General features: G+C 40.1%; 1 protein-coding gene across 1 annotated transcript in view; it reads left to right on the top strand.

The window, feature by feature from the left end:
• The window catches only part of ankfn1a (ankyrin repeat and fibronectin type III domain containing 1a), a 91,451-nt gene that overhangs the window by 22,448 nt on the left and 49,392 nt on the right, over positions 1 to 19,611 (top strand). The window contains exon 6 of the mRNA XM_074664087.1: positions 14,468 to 14,505. Within this exon, the coding sequence (XP_074520188.1) occupies positions 14,468 to 14,505 (38 nt within the window). The remainder of the gene's footprint in view (positions 1 to 14,467; positions 14,506 to 19,611) is intronic.

The raw sequence follows: 19,611 nt of genomic DNA, 5'->3' as shown, positions 1-19,611 counted from the left end.
CACGCTGCAGACAAATGCTATAGATCAAGGGTCTTTGATTACTTTGCAGTGGCTCCTTGTAGATTTAAAAAGATATTAATGAAATGGAGAATTTTTATTTTTCTTACAGAGGGTATTGATGCACAAGCAATAACATTTTGTTGAACTAAATGTGCATCACATTTTGCAATAAAGCTGTCATTTTTTTTTTTGCGATTTTTGCAAACTTTTAAGTTTGAATTTTTTTATGTTTTTCCAATTTAGAACAATTTTGCAAAAGTCAATTTAAAAAAAAACAAAACATTTTGATTCCATTCTTTCTGAAAAACTTGGCAAATTTTTGCATTTTTTAAAAATATTTTTTGAAATTGATCAAATTTTTAAAACTACAATTTTGAAAATTCTTTTTGAAAATTTATGAAAATGGGCAAATTTTTGAAATTTCAAAATTTGGGGAATTTTTTGCTCAATTTTACCCATTTTTAAAATTTCTGTCTTTAAAAGAAAATTAAAATTTATGAAATTTCTGGGGTTTTTTTAAACTGCAACTTTTTTGGAATTTTATATGTTTTGCAAATATATGAAATTTATGACATTACAACTTTTTCTCTTATTTAATATTAGCAAATTTATTGAAAATAAAACAACTAAGACGGCACATGTTTTCTATTTTTACGCACCAAAAACTTCCTGTTAAGATAATTATTCACTAGGTTTTAACTATGTAGGGAATTTTATCTACTTTGTAGTCTTTATTGTGAAGATAAAGTAGATTTACTGGCTCCTGGATGACTCTAATCCAGGTGATATGAGGCAAAACGGCCCCATGAAAGTTAAGGTTGCAGACCACTGCTATAGATGCATGCTGCAGATGAAGAAAGCACTTCTGCTGAAAACATGCACTGCAGACGCTTTCTGTAGACCAAGGGTCTTCAACCTGCAGCTCTGGAGCCTCATGCAGCTCTTTGACTCCTTTGCAGTGGCTCCCTGTAGCTTTAAAACAATATTATTGAATAAAGAATTGTTAATTTCTTGCAGGAGGTATTGATGATTAAAGACATTGACATTAAAACAAATCATGCGTTAATTGAAGCTTCAACTTAAAAAAAAAAAAAAAAAAAAATATTTTAATTTTTGGGACATATTTTCAAAAATTTTTTTAAGTTTTTCATTTTTATAACATTAAGGAAAGCATATTCAAGAAAAAAATACAATTTTTTCAAATTTTTGCACATTATTTAAGTGCCTTTTTTTGAAATTTTTAATTTTTTTTTGAAAATTTATCAAATTCTTGAAATATTTTTTGGGGGCCTTTTTTTATTTTTCATAAATTTTGGATTTTTTGTAGTTTCTTTCAATTTTTTTTTTTTTTATTTTGCAATATTTTTGAAAAAATTTGCAACGTATTGAAAGCTCATAAATCTTGCAATTCAGTATCTTTAATGTATTCATTTATACACTTTTTTTGTCCATATTGTGAAGATAAAGTAGATTTTGTGTCTCCTGAATGACTTTAATCCAGGTGAGCTGAGGAAAAATGGCTCCTATTGAAGTAAAGGTTGCAGACCCCTGGTGTAGACACTCGCTGAAGACGTACGCTGCAGAAGCACGCTCCAGATACATGCTGTAATTGCTTGTTGCAGACACTCGCTGCAAAAAAATGCTACATAGATATACTGTAAGTGTTTTCTTTGCCGGCTGGAGTTAGTTAGCTAGTCACTGAAGCAGAAACTGCTGCAAAGGAGGAAAAAGTTAACAATGTTCTGACCTCTCTGCAACATTTCAGCACTGTTCTTGTCTTTCAGTCTTTTTTTGTCCTGTTTCTAACAGAATTTGTTGTGCAACTGTTGGGATAAACCTCAGAGGACGTGTTTAATGAGCGGTGTAGTAAGATTTCTCTGACGCTGACTGTGGTTGTGTTGATGACTGGCTGTGAAATCAGCGAGTAAATTGACTCATCCTCGTGTTTTTATCGCTCTGATAGCACGAATGGAGCCTGGTTCTCTTAATACATCCAACACTGAAACAGCTTCAGAGTGATCAGTGGATCATATCACACATGAACAAACATGTTGGAGCTGTAACAAAGCAGTGGATGAATGAAATCAGGTGTTAATATTTGTGTTTGAGCATGTGATCTCTGTATCATGCCCCTCTGTACCCGTCCATGCCTGTCACTCACGCCGTGGGTGAGCCTGCCAGGCTGCGCTCAGGGGTGCCAGAGCCCGGGGAGTCTGCCAGGAGGGACGGCTCGGCCTCCCCCGTCTGCAGGCTCCCAGCTCGGTCATGAATGCGGCTTTTCTGCACTAATTAACCCCGCGGAGAGGCCAACAAGCCCGCTACAGTCCGCCTCTGACTAATATCAAAATAAAGCCTTGTTCAAATTAGCAAGGTGAAGTGAGAAGTGGAGGGGGGGGTCAGCTGTCTGCGGTCAGACTCCTGCAGCCGAGCTGTCAGAGAGGAGGAGGGGAGTGTGTGTGTGTGTGTGTGTGTGTGTGTGTGTGTGTGTGTGTGTGTGTGTGTGTGTGTGTGTGTGTGTGTGTGTGTGTGTGTGTGTGTGTGTGTGTGTGTGAGAGAGAGAGAGAGAGAGAGGGGTTATATTAGTTCAAATTAGTGGTACAGTTATGAGCTCGCCAGTTTAATTGACTCTGTGTGTGTGTGTGTGTGTGTGTGTGTGTGTGTGTGTGTGTGTGTGTGTGTGTGTGTGTGTGTGTGTACAGTATTATTAACAGAAAAATGAGATGACATTAGTGTAAACCAAGCTCTAACTGGTGATAAATCCATCGTTAATAACTCTCCTCTGAAACATCTACGTTACAGGATGTGACATCACCTTATGAACGCTAGGATGTGTTTCTAAGCTAAACTTTAGGATAAATTACGTTAAAATAAGCTGCATCAGATTAAAGTTTTGTCAAATAACATGAAGTCATGTTGCTCAATGATATTACTTTTTTTCCTCTCTTTTTTTTTCTTTTTTCTCATTTTGTCCTTTTTTTTCTTTTTTCTTTTTTCTTTTTTTTTTCTTTTCTTTTTTTTCCCTTTTTTTTTCCTTTTTTTGATATTACTTTTGATGGCCTATTGAAATAATTCACATTACCTTTAGTAAAACCAAACTACACATTGAATAAGGCTGATTTTAGGTCATTTTTCTTGATGTGCCAACAATTATTTCTTACATAACGTGACATTACAGTATGTGCCAACATTGTTTTCTTACATTTCTTACATTACATTCTCAGCTTACATAACATTAATCATCATAATGTAACGTTTCATCACAAAGTGTTGAAAGATACGACTTAAAATCATGTGACTGTAAATTAGATCATGTTAAATAACACAAAGTTACATTATGTGACGTTACATTACGTGTGTTTTCATTACGTGATGTAACATCACATGACGTTAAATTACATAAAGTTACATTACTTGACATCACATTACCTTATGTGAAATTAAATGACTTAAAACCATGTCATGTTATATGAGATGATGTAATATAAAGTTTAATTAAAGTGACTTAACATTATGTGACGTTACATTACGTGATGTAACCTTACATAACATGATATTACATAACATGACATTACTTAAAGTGACATTAAATAAGTGATGTTACATTACAAAATGCAAAATAATGTGACATTATAGTACGTGACATTAAAAACCTGCGAAGAAATACATAAAGTAACATAACATAATGTTAGAATATGTGACGTTACGTAAAGCAATGTTATATAATGTGATGTTACATGAGGTTAAATTACATAAAGTTACATTACTTGACGTCACATTACCTAATGTCAAATTAAATGACTTAAAACCATGTGACATTATATTACATGATGTTACATTACATAACATGATACATAATGTAAAATAATGTGATGTTACAGTAAGTGACATCAAAAAACGTGATAAAATACATAGAAATACATAACGTGATGTTACTTTATGTGATGTTACATTACCTGATGTTGCATTAGGGGATGTTATATTATGTAATGTTTCATTACATGATGTTTAACAACGTAAATTGACATTATATGATGATACATTAAGTGAGGTGAAACTGCATAAAGTTACATTTCATGACTCACATGCTGTGACATTTGCATACATTACATTACATTATGTGGGGTAACATTGCGTAACATTATATTACATCACATAACATTAGGTAACATTAAACCACATAAAGTTATATTCCATTACATTTAGTTACATAAGTTACATCACGCGAAACTTCATATAGTAACATCATGTGACGTTACATGCGTTATAAAAATTAACGCAGATTAATCTGGATCCCAAACCCGCGGGGCGTTCAAAGACGCACTTATGTTTAAATGTCTGGCATTTACAAACCGTGTGTCCTACTTGGAAAAAGAGGTGTTATCGTCAGATTTTCACATTTCCGACGGTCCCTGAATATATCACATGTGAAAAAACCGGAGGGAGGGAAGCGAGAGTGATTTGTGACTGCCGTCCACATCTCGTTTATTCACACGTCCTTTTTGAAAATCTGCAGAAAATCAACCGTTTGCTCAATTCTGTAAAAAACAGATAATTCTACACTCTTTACTGCATTTAACGAGCCCTGAATGATCAATATTTGTCCGGTATTTAAATCTAAAGAATTCTTTGAAAATTTGCTCCCATCTTCCTGGTGTCATGTTTCAGCTTGGGGCTGCTCTGCACCAATCAGCAACAGTTTGTGTGTTCAGAGCATGTTAAACTGAGAATACTTCACTTTTCTTTGATCCAAGACTTGAATAAAGTGTTTTGTACATAGTTCCTCACAGTTTTTAGCCTTTAGCCCTGGTTCTCCTGACCTCATAGAAGTATAGAAGTTCATATTGCAGTAAAAACTGAGTTAACATTGAGTAAAAGCAAAAAGCGTCCTAAAAATCAAATCAGCTTATCTTAAGTGCAGGAATGTGTAAATTTTGTAAAGATAGAACCATATAACTTTTTTCATTTGTTCCTTATGCCTCAGGGTACCTAAAAATGTGTTGTAAATATTCCCACCTTATTTTTATATGTTTTTTAATGTCTTTTAAAGTAATTTTAATGTCCTGGAATTCAAAATCTTTATTTTGGGACCTTATGCAGATATGAGATTAAAATGCGATTAATTAGATTAATTAATTACAAATCCTGTAATTAATTAGATTAATTTTTTTAATCGCCTGACAGCACTAGTTACATTACATAACATGATATAAAATAAGTGGCATTACATTACTTGACGTGATATTATGTGATGTAAGGTTATTTCATGTTACATCACGTGATGTCAAACTACGTAAAGTAACATTCCATTGCTAACATTCTCTGACATCACATTTTGTGGCATTCCGTGACATTTCTTATTGTGACATCACACCACATAAAGTTACATTCCATGATGATCTGTTTTTTATTTTTAGATCTTTATTTATTGTACACTGTCCCCGCTCTTCGTGCAGTTGCTCCAGAAGCTCCAGCTCCTCCTCTGAACACGAGCGGAGCAGCTTTAACACGTCAGTAATTACACAGGAGCAGAACCAGGCTGTGAATGGTTTCCTGCTCCTTAAAGGCTTCGTGGTCGGACGCTGCTCAGCATGGAGCCTGATATTCAACATGAAATTACTACACTATGCAGTCAGAGTAACGACCTCACACACACACACACAGATCCTCACAAAGGTCAGGCTCCTCACCGCTCCAGCCAATCAGCAAGTAGCGTTAATTAAAGTATGTGGTGGTTCCCAGGAGAGGGGACGTCTCCTGGCATTAAGAAACACTCGTCCGGGGGGACAGGTGAACATGGCGTGCTAGAAGACGTGTTTTCGCTGAGCTGCCGCTCCAACTACAATTTATTGAGCTGTAACACGTGCTACTACCTGTGCAACCTACAGGTGATTATATTAGATGGTAGTTTACATCTTTATCTGAGATTTACTGTACTTGTGAACGGAGAACGATGTCTAAACAGACGAAACTTCAACCGAAAAAAGTAGCGGCTACAAATGCTAATGCTAGCCGAACAGCTGCACAGCTAAACGATGACATGCCTCCTCCAACTCAAGCTTTAGAAGATACCGAGGCAATAATTCTGAAAGTTTCTGAGCGTTTCAGCGCGGTAATGGAGGAAAAGCTATCTAAGTTTTCGGAGACACTGGAGAAAGTCTCCACTACGTTGGAGGACCACTCGGCGCGCATTACAGCCGCGGAGCAGAGAGTGTCCGGCGTGGAAGATCAAGTGTCGGTGATGGCAGAGAGGCTGAATGAAGCCGAAAAGAAAATCAGTCTGTTGACCAGTTGTGTAGACGACTTGGAGAATAGATGCAGACGGGACAACATCCGGATTACCAACCTGAAAGAAGGCGCAGAGGGGACGAATCCTATTCAGTTTTTCGAGACGTGGCTCCCCTCGCTCCTCGGCCTGGATAGGGGATCTGGTGCCATGAAGCGCATCAAGATGGACCGTGCACACCGGAGCCTTGCCCCGCCGGGTCCCCGTCCACGTCCAGTGATAATCAAGCTTCACAACTCCACTGACAAACAACGGATCATGGCAGCGGTCAGAGCATCACCCGAACTCGAGCATGACGGGCAACGCATCTATATCCACCAGGATTTATCTGCTGCTGTGCGCGATAAAAGGCGAGGTTTCAACGCTACATGCCGTGCACTCATTGCGAAGGGCGTACGCTTTAATATGCGCTTCCCCGCCACGCTCACCCTGAAACACAACGGCATCGTGCACAAGTTTTCCACACCAAATGATGCTCAAGCATTTGTTGATTCCCTGAGCTGAGAAAACGTCAACAGAGAGATAATCAATACGCTGGATGCTCAAGTGAGTACATTGTTGCCTTTTAGAGGTTAAAGAACAAATAAGAGGACCAAAGAAAGATACTTTCGTATTGTTTTGACTCTATTTTGAAAGGCAAGTAGCACAACATTCGGACAAACACTTGTTTTGTGACTATCAGAATGTGTTGGAGTTGGGGCGGTAGTGGGAATATTGTTTTTTTTTTTCCTGTAGAGCGGAGATAGCTTTTGGCTACACCTGTTTTTTTTTTTCTTCTTCTTCTTTTTATACCACCTTTATGGTGGCTTGTTTTGTTTTGAACATTTCTAAATCAATAGTTGTTACGTTGTGTTGTTTTGGTTTGTTGAATGTGTGTGTAAATGTTCTCTGGCCATCACTGTTTGATGGTAGTGTTCTTTCCAGCACAGGTAGTCCATATCGAAGGTTGATTATGCCCATATTTATTTTTGTCTATTTTTTGGTTGACTATGATGCACTTTGCTTTATAATATTAATGAGAGCATTATGAGTAACACTAAAATATTGACCCTTAACGTCAAGGGTTTTAATCACGTTATTAAAAGACGCAAGGTACTTTCCATGCTGAAAAAAGATAAGGTGCAGATTGCTTTATTACAAGAAACCCACCTAACTGACCCAGAACATACAAAATTAAAGCGTGACTGGGTGGGACAAGTTTACTTTTCCTCTTTTAATTCTAAAAGTAGAGGTGTAGCTATACTTATTCATAAAAACTTACCTTTTGTTTTGGAAAGGATTGTAAAAGATGAAGAAGGACGTTTTGTGGCAATCACTGGGATTTTATTTGGAGAAAAACTTTTAATTGGCAGTGTATATGCCCCAAACACATATGAGGCTACATTTTATTCAAAATTTTTGGCCGAGGTTTCATCTATTTGTCCCACTCATGTTATAATTGGGGGTGATTTTAACTGTGGTCTAGAACCTAGTATGGATTACAAGCCCTCTAAAACTCAACCACCTTCTAGAATGATGAAAGCTACTTACGGTTTGTGCAATGACCTTGGTCTTTTTGATGCCTGGAGGATCTGCAACCCTCTCTCCAAGGATTTTACTTTTTATTCTCGTCCTCATCATTCCTTTTCTAGAATTGATTTTTTGTTTGTTTCTAGATCAATCCTTGACAGAACCCAGACATGTTCTATCAATCCATGTGTCCTTTCAGATCACTCATCAGTCATCATGGAATTATTACCACCATATTATGATCCTTTATCAAGACATTGGCGCTTAAACCCAGCTTTAATGAGTGACCCCGTATTTGTAAAATACTTAGAAGACCAATGGGATTTATTCATGTCCACAAATGATACACCTGACATTAGTGCTTCTACTTTGTGGGAAACGGGCAAAGCATTTTTGAGAGGCTCCATTATCTCATTTGTTTCTGCAAAGAAGAAGAACTCTCTTAAAAAACAATTAGAACTCGAACAGCAAATTGCTAATTTGGAGAGGGACTTTAAACAGTTTTCATCCCCTTTGGTGCTTAAACAGTTAGATGCAGCCAGATCTGCTTAAGACCAGTTGCTTACTCAAAAAGCAGAAACGGCAATATTTTATGCAAAACACAGATTGTTTGAATCTGGAAATAAACCTGGGAGGCTCCTTGCCCGACTTGCACAGGGAAAAAGCGGATCTTATGCAATATCCTCTCTAAAAGACAAAAAAGGTGACTTACATTTTGAATCTAAAATGATTTGTAAGATAATGAAAGAGTTCTATCAGGAACTCTACTCTTCAGAATGTGGTGATACTTCAATTCCCAGTGAAACTTTTTTCAACATGATTAATCTCCCAGGGTTGTCTGAACAACAAAGCTCAAATTTGGATAAACCAATAACAACTCAAGAGGTTTTAGAGGCCATACAGTCCTTAAAAGCTGGAAAGGCCCCAGGCCCTGATGGGTTTGGGCCTAATTTTTATAAAAAAATGTCCAAGAAAATTGTTGGTCCATTGCTGAATTTATATAAAGAATCATTAATGCGTGGAACTCTACCTCCAACTTTGAATATAGCGCATATTTCTTTAATTTTAAAAAAGGATAAACCTTCAGAATTGTGCACATCTTATAGACCAATTAGTTTGCTTGGTGTAGACTGTAAAATTTTGGCAAAAATTCTGGCTAGGAGATTGGAAGAGGTGTTGCCAATACTGGTAAAGCCTGACCAGACAGGTTTTGTTGGAAATAGGTACTCCCACTCAAATGTAAGACGGCTCTTAAATATTCTTCAGTTTTCACAAAACAAGAATTACAGGGCACTTGCAATTTCACTTGACGCTGAAAAAGCGTTTGATCGAGTGGAGTGGGCGTACCTTTTTAACGTTCTAAACAAATTTAGTCTTGGCCCTGTATTTGTGGGATGGGTAAAATTACTGTATAATGCTCCCACAGCAAGGATCTTGGTGAATGGTTCACTATCTGATTGCTTTTCCTTAGGTAGAGGAACCCGTCAGGGCTGTCCCCTTTCCCCTCTTTTATTTGCTTTGGCTTTGGAGCCGCTGGCGGAGGCTATAAGAACACACCCTGAAATTTTTGGAATTAAACTTGGGAACACTGAATACAAAATATCTCTTTATGCCGACGATGTAATATTGTTTATAACAAAACCAGAAACATCGATACCAATTTTGCTTTCCATTATTAATCAATTCGGTCAGATTTCGGGGTATAAAATTAACCATGATAAATCAGAAGCCCTTCCGCTAGGTATTCAAAGGGATGGTTGGGATCCTCCAGACAAGTTCCCCTTCAAATGGTCAATTGGAGGTTTTACATACCTAGGTATAAAAATCTCGGCGTTGACTTCAGATTTGTACAAATTAAATTTCAAGACAATTTTACACTCGATAAAGAGTGATTTAAATAGGTGGTTTGACCTTCCACTTTCATTATTAGGTAGGATAAGCTTGATAAAAATGAACATCCTCCCTAGGATTCTCTATCCTATGCAAATGCTACCTCTTAAAATAAGCAAAACCACTTTTAATGAGATTGAGAAAAGTTTGTCAAAATTCATATGGCATGGAAAGAAATCTAGGCTTAAGATGAAGGTTCTGCAGCTTCCATATGACAAAGGGGGTCAGGCTTTACCCAATTTACAATATTACTACTGGGCCTGTCATATGCGTATTATATCAGGGTGGTTACATTCAATTCTACACCAACCTGATCCACATATGGATAACTGGTGCTGTGAGTCTTTGTCACTACTGAGTCTACTATCTTTGGATATGAATAAGCTCCCGGTGGAGGTAAAAAACAATGACATTTTGTTTGTAACACTTAGAGTTTGGCATAGTATTAGGAGTTATCTTGGGCGGAAAAACTTCTCAAGTGCATTGCAACCTCTTATTAATAATGTATTGTTTCCCCCAGGCACAGGGTATGGTATATTTAAAAACTGGCATAACAAAGGTTTAAAACTAATATGTAACTTTTTTGAGAAAGATGTTTTCTTGTCTTTTGAACAAATTCAGAATAGGTTTGGAATCCCACAAAAAGACTTTTTTGGTTTTCTCCAGGTAAGACATTATGTTCGGTCCTCTCTCTCTTTTCCATGTGACCAACCAATTCTCAACCCAATAGAAAATTTTCTTCTCAAATTTAACGAGAACACCAGTTTTCAAAAGAAATTTATTTCTCTTTGCTACACAAAACTAATAGAAACTATTCCTCAATTGGCTCACACAGCCAGGTCATGTTGGGAGATAGATATGGGGACTGAGCTTAGTGATGAAATTTGGTCGAACATGTTCATGTCTGCTAAAAAAATCTTTACTTGTAATAGACTGAGAGAAAACCAATATCGTATTTTATATAGACTCCAACGTACTCCTCATTTCATGCATAAGATTTCACCTCAAATCTCACCTTTCTGTGTAAAATGTAAAAACAGTGTAGGTACATACTACCACTGTGTCTGGCAATGCCCACTTATATTAAGATTTTGGAAAAATGTTGCTACAGAGCTCCGTTCTATTTTTCATAGACCAATTCCTGTCGACCCCATGCTGTTTTTGCTCGGCCACTCATGGGAACCGATTGTGTTGCCTGGTCAGATGGAGTTATTGGGCAAACTTCTTCATCTGGCAAGAAGGTGCATACTACTTCAGTGGATTCAAGTACAGCCTCCATCTGTCACACAATGGTACAAAGAGACTTTTAAAGTTTTCCCGATGGAACGTCTTAGTGCCCTTGCTAAGGGTAACTCTGGTATCTTCTATAAAATATGGCAACCCTTACTGGATTTCTTGCCTCAGAATATTGCTGAGATACTTTGTACAGGAGGCTCACATTTTCTGTTTAAAGGGAATACTTTATAGAAAGTCAATGTCACATATGACTTGGACATATCACACTGGAAGTGCACTAATTTGGACTCTGTAATCGTTTGTATTAAGATGTGGGCTGTGCTGTGCTGGATTGTGTTGTGTTGTGTTTTTGAAAAGACAATAAATTACATTTAAAAAAAAAAAAAAAAAAGAAACACTCGTCCCCTCTGAAGGAGGAGATGACGAAGAGGAGGATGTAAAGGGAGGAGAATATGCTGGAGGTGTCGTGACATTTACAGAAGCCAGAGGAGGTGAGAGAAAGTGAAACCAGAGGAGGATGAAGGTTTGGATCAGAGACGGGGGTCTGTGCTCTTTGATGAAACACAGAGCGAACACGTGAACACCGACCGTACTGATATCAGACGGGAACACAGGGAAAGAAAAGCACTCAGGAACTTTCAGGAGTTTTCTAACAAACAGGACGGCGTTGTCGGTCTTTAAGATGCAGGAGTGGTAAACACAGTTTTTAAAACATCAATACGTGAAGGTAAAACATCTGCAGGCGTCCTCTCCTCTGGTGTGTTTGAGACAACAAACACGGAGGCGTCAGACAAAGATCAGGACGTACTTTCCTCTAAGAGAGGCTGACATTTATTCTGAAAGGGTCTGCATTTAAGACATGATTAAAGAAGAATTCACACCGTGTTAAAAGCTGAAATAATTGGATTCAATAAGTCTTCAAAAAGATGATTACAGCTTTCCAAAGTGCAGGACAAATTATCACAAACACTTTATTTGAAGAGCATCGATGAGAGGAGAAATGTACAGAGCAGACAGAGAGAGGAAGGGACGACAAACGACAAAGTAATTACTCAAAGTGAGAATCGGTTTGGACACATCAGGGTAATCTGGGCTGATTGAGGTGGAGTTCAGAGCGCGCTCAGTCCATCTGCAGCGGTGACTCAGTCCTTTTCATCACAGCCACGCATTACTGAATTAAAGATCTCGGACACTGAGTCCGAAGTGACCGATTGGTGCGAACGTGACGTCACCACATGCAGAGGCTCCGGATGCTGGAGTCATCCAGGAAACAAACAAACAAACAGCAGAAGAAGAAACTTTGAGAGGAGAGAGTGACAGGAAGGAGATGACTCAGACGGTGACTGAACAGAGGACGGTTTCTGTCTCTGGCTCTGACGGGAGTTTCTGAATGAAAGAGGAGTCCATTAAAGCTCAGGAGGAACAGAGGAGAGGAAGCTGTGGCTGAGAGATGATTCGGTCTGAGATGGTGAAGACTTCTGTTCCTCTGTTCACGGGGCGCACAACAAGCCAACGAGCCAAACCAGCAAATCCAGCCTGATGCCAACAGATTCTGCATCTTTCTGCAGATTTTTCGGCGTCTCCATCATCATAAAATCTGAGCTAAATACAGCTCAAAGTGACATTTTTCTCTTTTTTCAGTGATATCTCTTCAGTAACACATTCAGGAAATTATCCACTGCTGCTGACAGTTTTTCTTCAGCCATGAAATAAAGTGTCTTGTCCTCGAACAAGGAAATACCGCCTCCATTTTTGTTTCCTCTGTTTCTTCAAACCACGCCGTCTCAGCTCAAAGTCAATGACTGCTTCACTGTTCATATATGTTTCTGATGAAAGTGGCTGAGGCAGTGTTTTATATTTTCAAAGTGTGCACACAGGCTTCTGCTGTGTTGGATTATTAATATGTTCCCGTCTCTTCACTCTTATAGCAACACTTGTTATTAACGTTAGGGAAAATGTTGATTTCTGGATCGATGTGGTTTTCTCTGTGCTGTGGATGGTTCTCGGTGTAATCAAAGGGGTTTAGATCTGTTCAGTGATTTTCTCAGCACCATGTGGAGCTGAGCTTTCAGCCGCTCTGTGACTCTCTCCTGTCTCATATCAGACATATCCATCCTCCTGCCTGAAAACCGTCAGTTTCATTTTTAAATCCCACTGGTTCATATTAACTTAATGTTACTTTGTTTGTTTTAATGTATTCTTATTGTGTCGGTCTTCTCAAAGGGTTAGGGTGAGGAGTTTCGGTTCGGTTCGTCTCGGTACGGCGCGCTTTTTGCGGCATTTCCACTGACTCATCTGGGGACAGATCCCTACAAACTGAGACGAGCCGGCCTATTTTTTGGGACCCTTTCATATGGGTAATGGGGAAATGCAAACGGGATCAGGCTTAACTGTACCAAACCGTCCCAAACCGTCCCAAACCATACTGAACCGACCCGGACTGCTTGGTGGAAATGCTGCTTAAGCGATCTTGAAAAAGTCCAGATATCTGTTTGAGCGTAATCCACGCTTTAAAATAATCTACGACATTGTGCGGAGACTCCGGGCCAGAAGGTGGCGATGCAGCCCAATTAAAACAGATCTTCCGCACAGCATCTTTTAACTGTATGTTAATTATTTGAAAAGTGACCTTGAGGAGTTTTTCAATTAAAATGATTATTTATATTTGTGCTAGCTTATTTATCTCAGGATGTGTTTGGGTTGTATCTGCAGTCATTAAAAGTGTGTAGTTACCCCGGTTGGTTGGTTGGTTGGTTGGTTGCTTACTTCTACACCTGTCGTTAAGTTACTGCTGGAGTGAAGCAGCCCAATCAGTGGAGCTCATTTGAAAAGTCCCTAAAGGGACACCGTACAGAGGATACAGCCCCTCTGAGTCTGGATAATTAAACGTCTAAGAACAGGCGCTGTTTCAGGTTTGAGCGCTGCGGCCTGGACGACCTCACACCTCCACCGTGCGTCCTGTGAGCACGCTCAGTGCGCGGTGACTTGCTCCTGCTCTCCTCCCTGAGTCTCCTCCTTGTGGGAGAATCTGAAGAACCTGTTGGCGTGTTTCAGCACAGTCACGACTCCGCGTCTCCTGTTAATGATGTTCGCTAACCGCGTGTCATTGTGAGCTGTCGGCCTGCTGTGCGGCAGCTCTGAACGCTCCACAGATTTCTCCCGCAGGTTCAGAGCTATAATCTCATTTCAGGGCCGACGGGGGGCAAAGCAGCCGGAGAACAACGAGGCCAGAACTGCTCGCTGCTGCTCCAATCAGCATCCAGAGGAAATAATCACACAGAGAAATATTCAGAGCAGAAACCTGAAACCAAAGCTCTGCTGATTCGCAGGGAGAGCATCATCGTGTGTGTGCAGAGGAATAATGAGCTCTGCAGCTGCATCTTTGATTTCTGATTAGGTTTAACCTGCCTTAGAGCATCCATACATCCTGTTTTTTTTATTGTGTTGTTTTTTCCCTCGCCACAAACTTCAGCTGGAGCAGAGGCAGGGTAATAACCTTCTTCATGACGCTGCGTGGAAACTGACCTTTCTCTTTTGTTTCCTCCTCAGAGTCCAGGAGCCAGCAGCCGATACGACGGCAGGAAAAAGTGAGTCCAGTCTTCATTTTATTACACTTACAAGGAAAGAGATACCTCATTCCCCTCCCTCTGTCTGCTCCATCTCTGTGTTAACACACTCAGTATTGAAAATAAGTATTGAACACATCAACTTTTTCCTCATCACATTTATTTCCAAAACTGTAATTCAAACTAGATTTCTCCCAGACATTGGTATTAACTCCAATAATCCACACATGAAAAGAAATCACAACGTTCAGGTCCATAAATAATGATTATGGTGAATTAAGTACCATAACACAGGAAAAAAGTATTGAACACACCATGGAAAGGCTGAATACTTTGGACAGGAAATGCACCATACCACCTGAAATCTGTCAGTAATTATTACTTGAACTTCCAATTAGTGCAAACCAACATCAGCTGGGCTAGAGCAAATTGATGGTCCTATAAAAAAGGTGTTTTTTCACCAAGCAGTTAAATAGCACACACCTCATGATGGGTAAAGGCAAAGAGCTCTCTGAAGACATTCACAACCTGATTGTTGCTCAGCATCAGAATGGAACTGGTTACAGACTTATATCAAAGCACCTGAATATTCCAGTCAGCACCGTTGGGGCCATTATTCACAAGTGGAAGAAGCACCACCTTACCATCAACAGGCCACGCACAGGAGCTCCTTGAAGATTTCTGACCAGGGAGTCAGAAAGATAGTCAGAAGAGGACTCAACCAGCCAAGGACCACCCTGAAAGTGCTCCAGAAAGACTTGGAGGCAGCAGGTACAATTGTTACAGAGAAAACAATAGGCAATGCACTCCACCACCATGGCCTCTATGGACGCTCAGCCCGCAAGACTCCATTCCTCAAGAAAAGGCATGTTGAAGCTGGTTTAAAGTTTGCTAAACAGCATCTTGACAAGCCTGTAGAATACTGGGAGAATGTTGTCTGCTCAGATGAGACCAAAACTGAACTTTTGGGCTGTCATACTACAGACCATGTTTGGAGGAGAAATGGCTCTGCACATCAGCCAAAAAACACTACACCAACAGTGAAGTTTGGAGGTGAAGCATCATGGCATGGGGTTGTTTCTCATCTCATGGTGTTGGCAAACTTCATATAACTGACGGAGCAATGAATGGAGCCATGTATGGGGAAATTCTTGATCTGAATCTGCTGCCATCCACCAGGATGATGAAGATGAGACGTGGCTGGACCTTCCAGCAGGACAACCATCATTAGATGAGTCTCAGTTAGCGTGTTCAATACTTTTTTCCTGTGTTATCGAACTTAATTCTATTCCTTTTAGGTCCTTCTCCCACTAACTCTCCTTTTGACCTCAGTTATCAAAGCTGTACAGTGTAATTCATTATTTTTAAACAACAGTACTTAAAATCAGTCAGATACTTAATGCCTCATGAAACCATTTAAAGGCAGCACATTATGAGACCTCGTCACGTGTTTCTGATCGTGGCGTTCACAGATCGGGTGCTGAGTTCAGGTCGTGTGAACCATCGTGAATAAGAGCGTCTCTACCTCTGTATGTGAGCTGCGAACGCTTCGATGTCCTCTAATATTCAGCACCACACAGAGAAAAGGCTCTTTCTCTTTTGTTTAAAGGTGATCAGGGTCTCCTTTGCACAGTCAGTGAAAGAAATCTGTATTTTTAGTCGCTCTGAGTTTGAATGCTGACAGCTCTAATGGATCGTCAGGGCCAGCAGGAGAGGAAGAGCAGCTCGCTGATTCACAAAAAGTCAGGAGGATAAAAAGATCTTTTTTCTCAGAGTGAAAGGAGCTATTTCAGTAATCTGTGTTCTAAAATCTGACGCACAAACTCCTCCATCCTCCGTCACGATCCCTCTCTGAGGCTTCACGCCGTCCACCCTGAGTGAGCCGGATTTTTACAGACAAACCCTGAAGATCTGAAGACGTTAAAGAAAGAATCACTTCAACGATTTCTGCAGCCGCTCCATCAAATCAGCTGAGTTAAACTGATGTGATCTGAGCACGCTCAGTGTGTCTCTTCAGTTCACCTCGCCGCACTCCAAACTGTCTGAAAAACACTGTTTTATTCTGCTCTGCAGAACACACTGACAGTATACATCACACACCTACGCTCTGAAAGAGTATGTGTGTGTGTGTGTGTGTGTGTGTGTGTGTGTGTGTGTGTGTGTGTGTGTGTGTGTGTGTGTGTGTGTGTGTGTGTGTGTGTGTGTGTGTGTGGGTGAGTTTAAGCTCCACAGAAGCAGAGACGACGTTAAATTAATCGTTCAGAGGAGACAGACAGAAAGGTGTGGGAGGATTTTTAAGAGGGAAAAGAGATTTATTAATTGAAAGATGTGTGTGTGTGTGTATGTGTGTGTGTGGATCAATACCCGCCCCTGTGGGCTGTTGCTTTAATAAAGAAGCCCTCTGTGTTCCTGTAGATCGATGTTTTATTGAGATTATTTGTCACAGACGTCGGACGCGGTGAGCGCTGATGTTCCCTGATCGTCTCAGTGATGATTGTTTTTCCAGTGAACGGTTTGAAACGTCCTGCAGGTGAAGCTCTTTAAAGGAGCAGTCCACCATTTATTTTTTTTTCAACATTCTTTTTTATTGAATTTTTGGCTCAAAGTTACCAGAAAGTTACCATTTGTTACAATGAATGCTGCATTTTCCCACTGGAAAATCATAACATTATGAAGAATAAAGGTATGCATATTTACAAACATACATAATCGTAGACATATACGCATATAACCACCCCCCACCCCCACCCCCCCAAAAAAAGAAGGCCATATCTGCATAAAGTTTTTCAAAATATAAGAAAAAAAAGAAAAATTAAAGCTGCAAGCAGCGTTAGACGGGTCCTCGGGCTCCTGCCGGTTTTCCCTCCAATGTGTCCATCAAAATAAGACGAACATTTCGGCGTTGGTTTCATCTCTCTACGACATTCCTAGCCCCAGTTAGGGCTGCTTTGGTGTTCATAGGGTGGAAGTGAGTCTAATGGCTCTGAGAGAATATTATGGGATGTCGGGGAGTCAGTTGATACCATGGCAACGTATCCTCTGCTGTGCTGAATGACATGAGCAGCTGCATGCGTGGAGTTCTAATTAGCGTGACAGAACCCCAAACAGAGTGGAGACTGAGAGTTTATCAGCCATCTAATGTAAAGAAATCCTCACAGAGTCCACAATTTTACCCCAATCTGTGTCAAAAATATCATGTTGATAGGAATTTTTGTCAGGAATCCATTTTTGGCATTTTTAAAGCTGTACGAGTTATACTTTTTTCTCTAGAAGCACAAATGCGTCACAAAACCGCTGGAAAAGTGCTAGAAATGGATTTTTCACCTTAGAGAAATGGCCTAACTACTTGTCCTGTAGGCCACAATGTTGGCTCAATCTGTGTAAAAATATCATATGGTTGTAGGGAATTTTGTCAGCAATCCAACCATGTCATTTTTAAAGCTCTATGACTTTTAGTTTTTTGTCCAGAGGCCCAAATGCGACACTAGTAGAATGTGTGTTTTGACCTGAAATCGGTTCTCCTCATCTGCTAACATGGAGAAATCCTGAATCGGCCAAAAGCGGTCGGCGGCTTTGAGGGCTCGCCATTCGAAAACCGGGCCCGAAACAACAACTTCCTGAACAACTTTTGGAGAGCAGGGTCTAATCTGTCATGTGATGGTATTTTCAAGCATGTACCATTTTTGGTTTCAGTGGGTTTAATTTTTGCAGAAAGGGTTAAAAAAATTTTTTTTTAATTTTGTGAGGCAAATAGCCGGCTTCCTGTTGGAGATAGGTCCAGGGTAGCAGCGTATGATTTTTGCGTCTTGATGACACGAGCGTTTTGGTGTTGGTTTCATCTCTCTACGACATTCCTAGCCCGAGCTAGGGCCCTTAGCGTGTGCCTAGGTGGCGCTACAGAGCTTATTATGGGATGTCGGGGGTCATGTTTGGTATCAAATCGCAATTTCACGCGATCCTGATGTGCGTGCCAATTTTGGTGAGTTTTTGAGCATGTTTAGGGGGTCAAATTAGCATTCGTTGACGGGGCGGAATAATAAGAAATTAAAGCTGCAAGCAGCGTTAGACGGGTCCTCGGGCTTCTGCCGGTTTTCCCTCCAATGTGTCCAACAAAATAAGACGAACATTTCGGCGTTGGTTTCATGTCTCTACGACATTCCTAGCCCCAGTTAGGTCTGTTATGGTGTGCATGGGGTGAAAGTGAGCCTAATGGCTCTGAGAGAATATTATGGTATGTCTGGGAGTCAGTTGATACCATGGCAACGTATCCTCTGCTGTGCTGAATGACATCACCTGCTGCATGCGTGGAGTTCTAATTAGCGTGACAGAACCCCAAACAGAGTGGAGACTGAGAGTTTATCAGGCATGTAATGTAAAGAAGTCCTCACAGAGTCCACAATTTTATCCCAATCTGTGTCAAAAATATCATATTTGATAGAAGAGCTTGTCAGGAATCCATTTTTGGCATTTTTAAAGCTGTACGAGTTATACTTTTTTGTCTAGAAGCCCAAATGCGTCACAAAAACGCTGTAAAAGCGCTGGAAAAGTGCTAGAAATGGATTTTTTACTTTAGAGAAATGGCCGAACTACTTGTCCTGTAGGCCACAATGTTGGCTCAATCTGTGTAAAAATATCATATGGTTGTAGGGAATTTTGTCAGCAATCCAACCATGTCATTTTTAAAGCTCTATGACTTTTAGTTTTTGGTCTAGAGGCCCAAATGCGGCACTAGTAGAATGTGTGTTTTGAGCTGAAATCGGTTCTCCTCATCTGCTAACATGGAGAAATCCTAAATCGGCCAAAAGCGGTCGGCGGCTTTGAGGGCTCGCCATTCGAAAACCGGGCCAGAAACAACAACTTCCTTCACAACTTTTGGAGAGCAGGGTCTAGTCTGTCATGTGATGGTAGTCTCAAACCTGTACCATTTTTGGTTTCAGAGGAGAAAATTTTAGCAGAAATTGTTAAAAAAAAAATTTTTTAATTTTGTGAGGCAAATAGCCGGCTTCCTGTTGGAGATAGGTCCAGGGTAGCAGCGTATGATTTTTGCGTCTCGATGACACGAGCGTTTTGGTGTTGGTTTCATCTCTCTACGACATTCCTAGCCCGAGCTAGGGCCCTTAGCGTGTG

The sequence above is a fragment of the Halichoeres trimaculatus genome, unplaced genomic scaffold (assembly GCF_033239565.1).
Source record: "Halichoeres trimaculatus isolate MK-OKI-2021-1 unplaced genomic scaffold, fHalTri1.1 fHalTri1_scaffold_23, whole genome shotgun sequence".
Taxonomy (NCBI): domain Eukaryota; kingdom Metazoa; phylum Chordata; class Actinopteri; order Labriformes; family Labridae; genus Halichoeres; species Halichoeres trimaculatus.
This window is presented reverse-complemented; position numbering and strand designations above follow the sequence as displayed.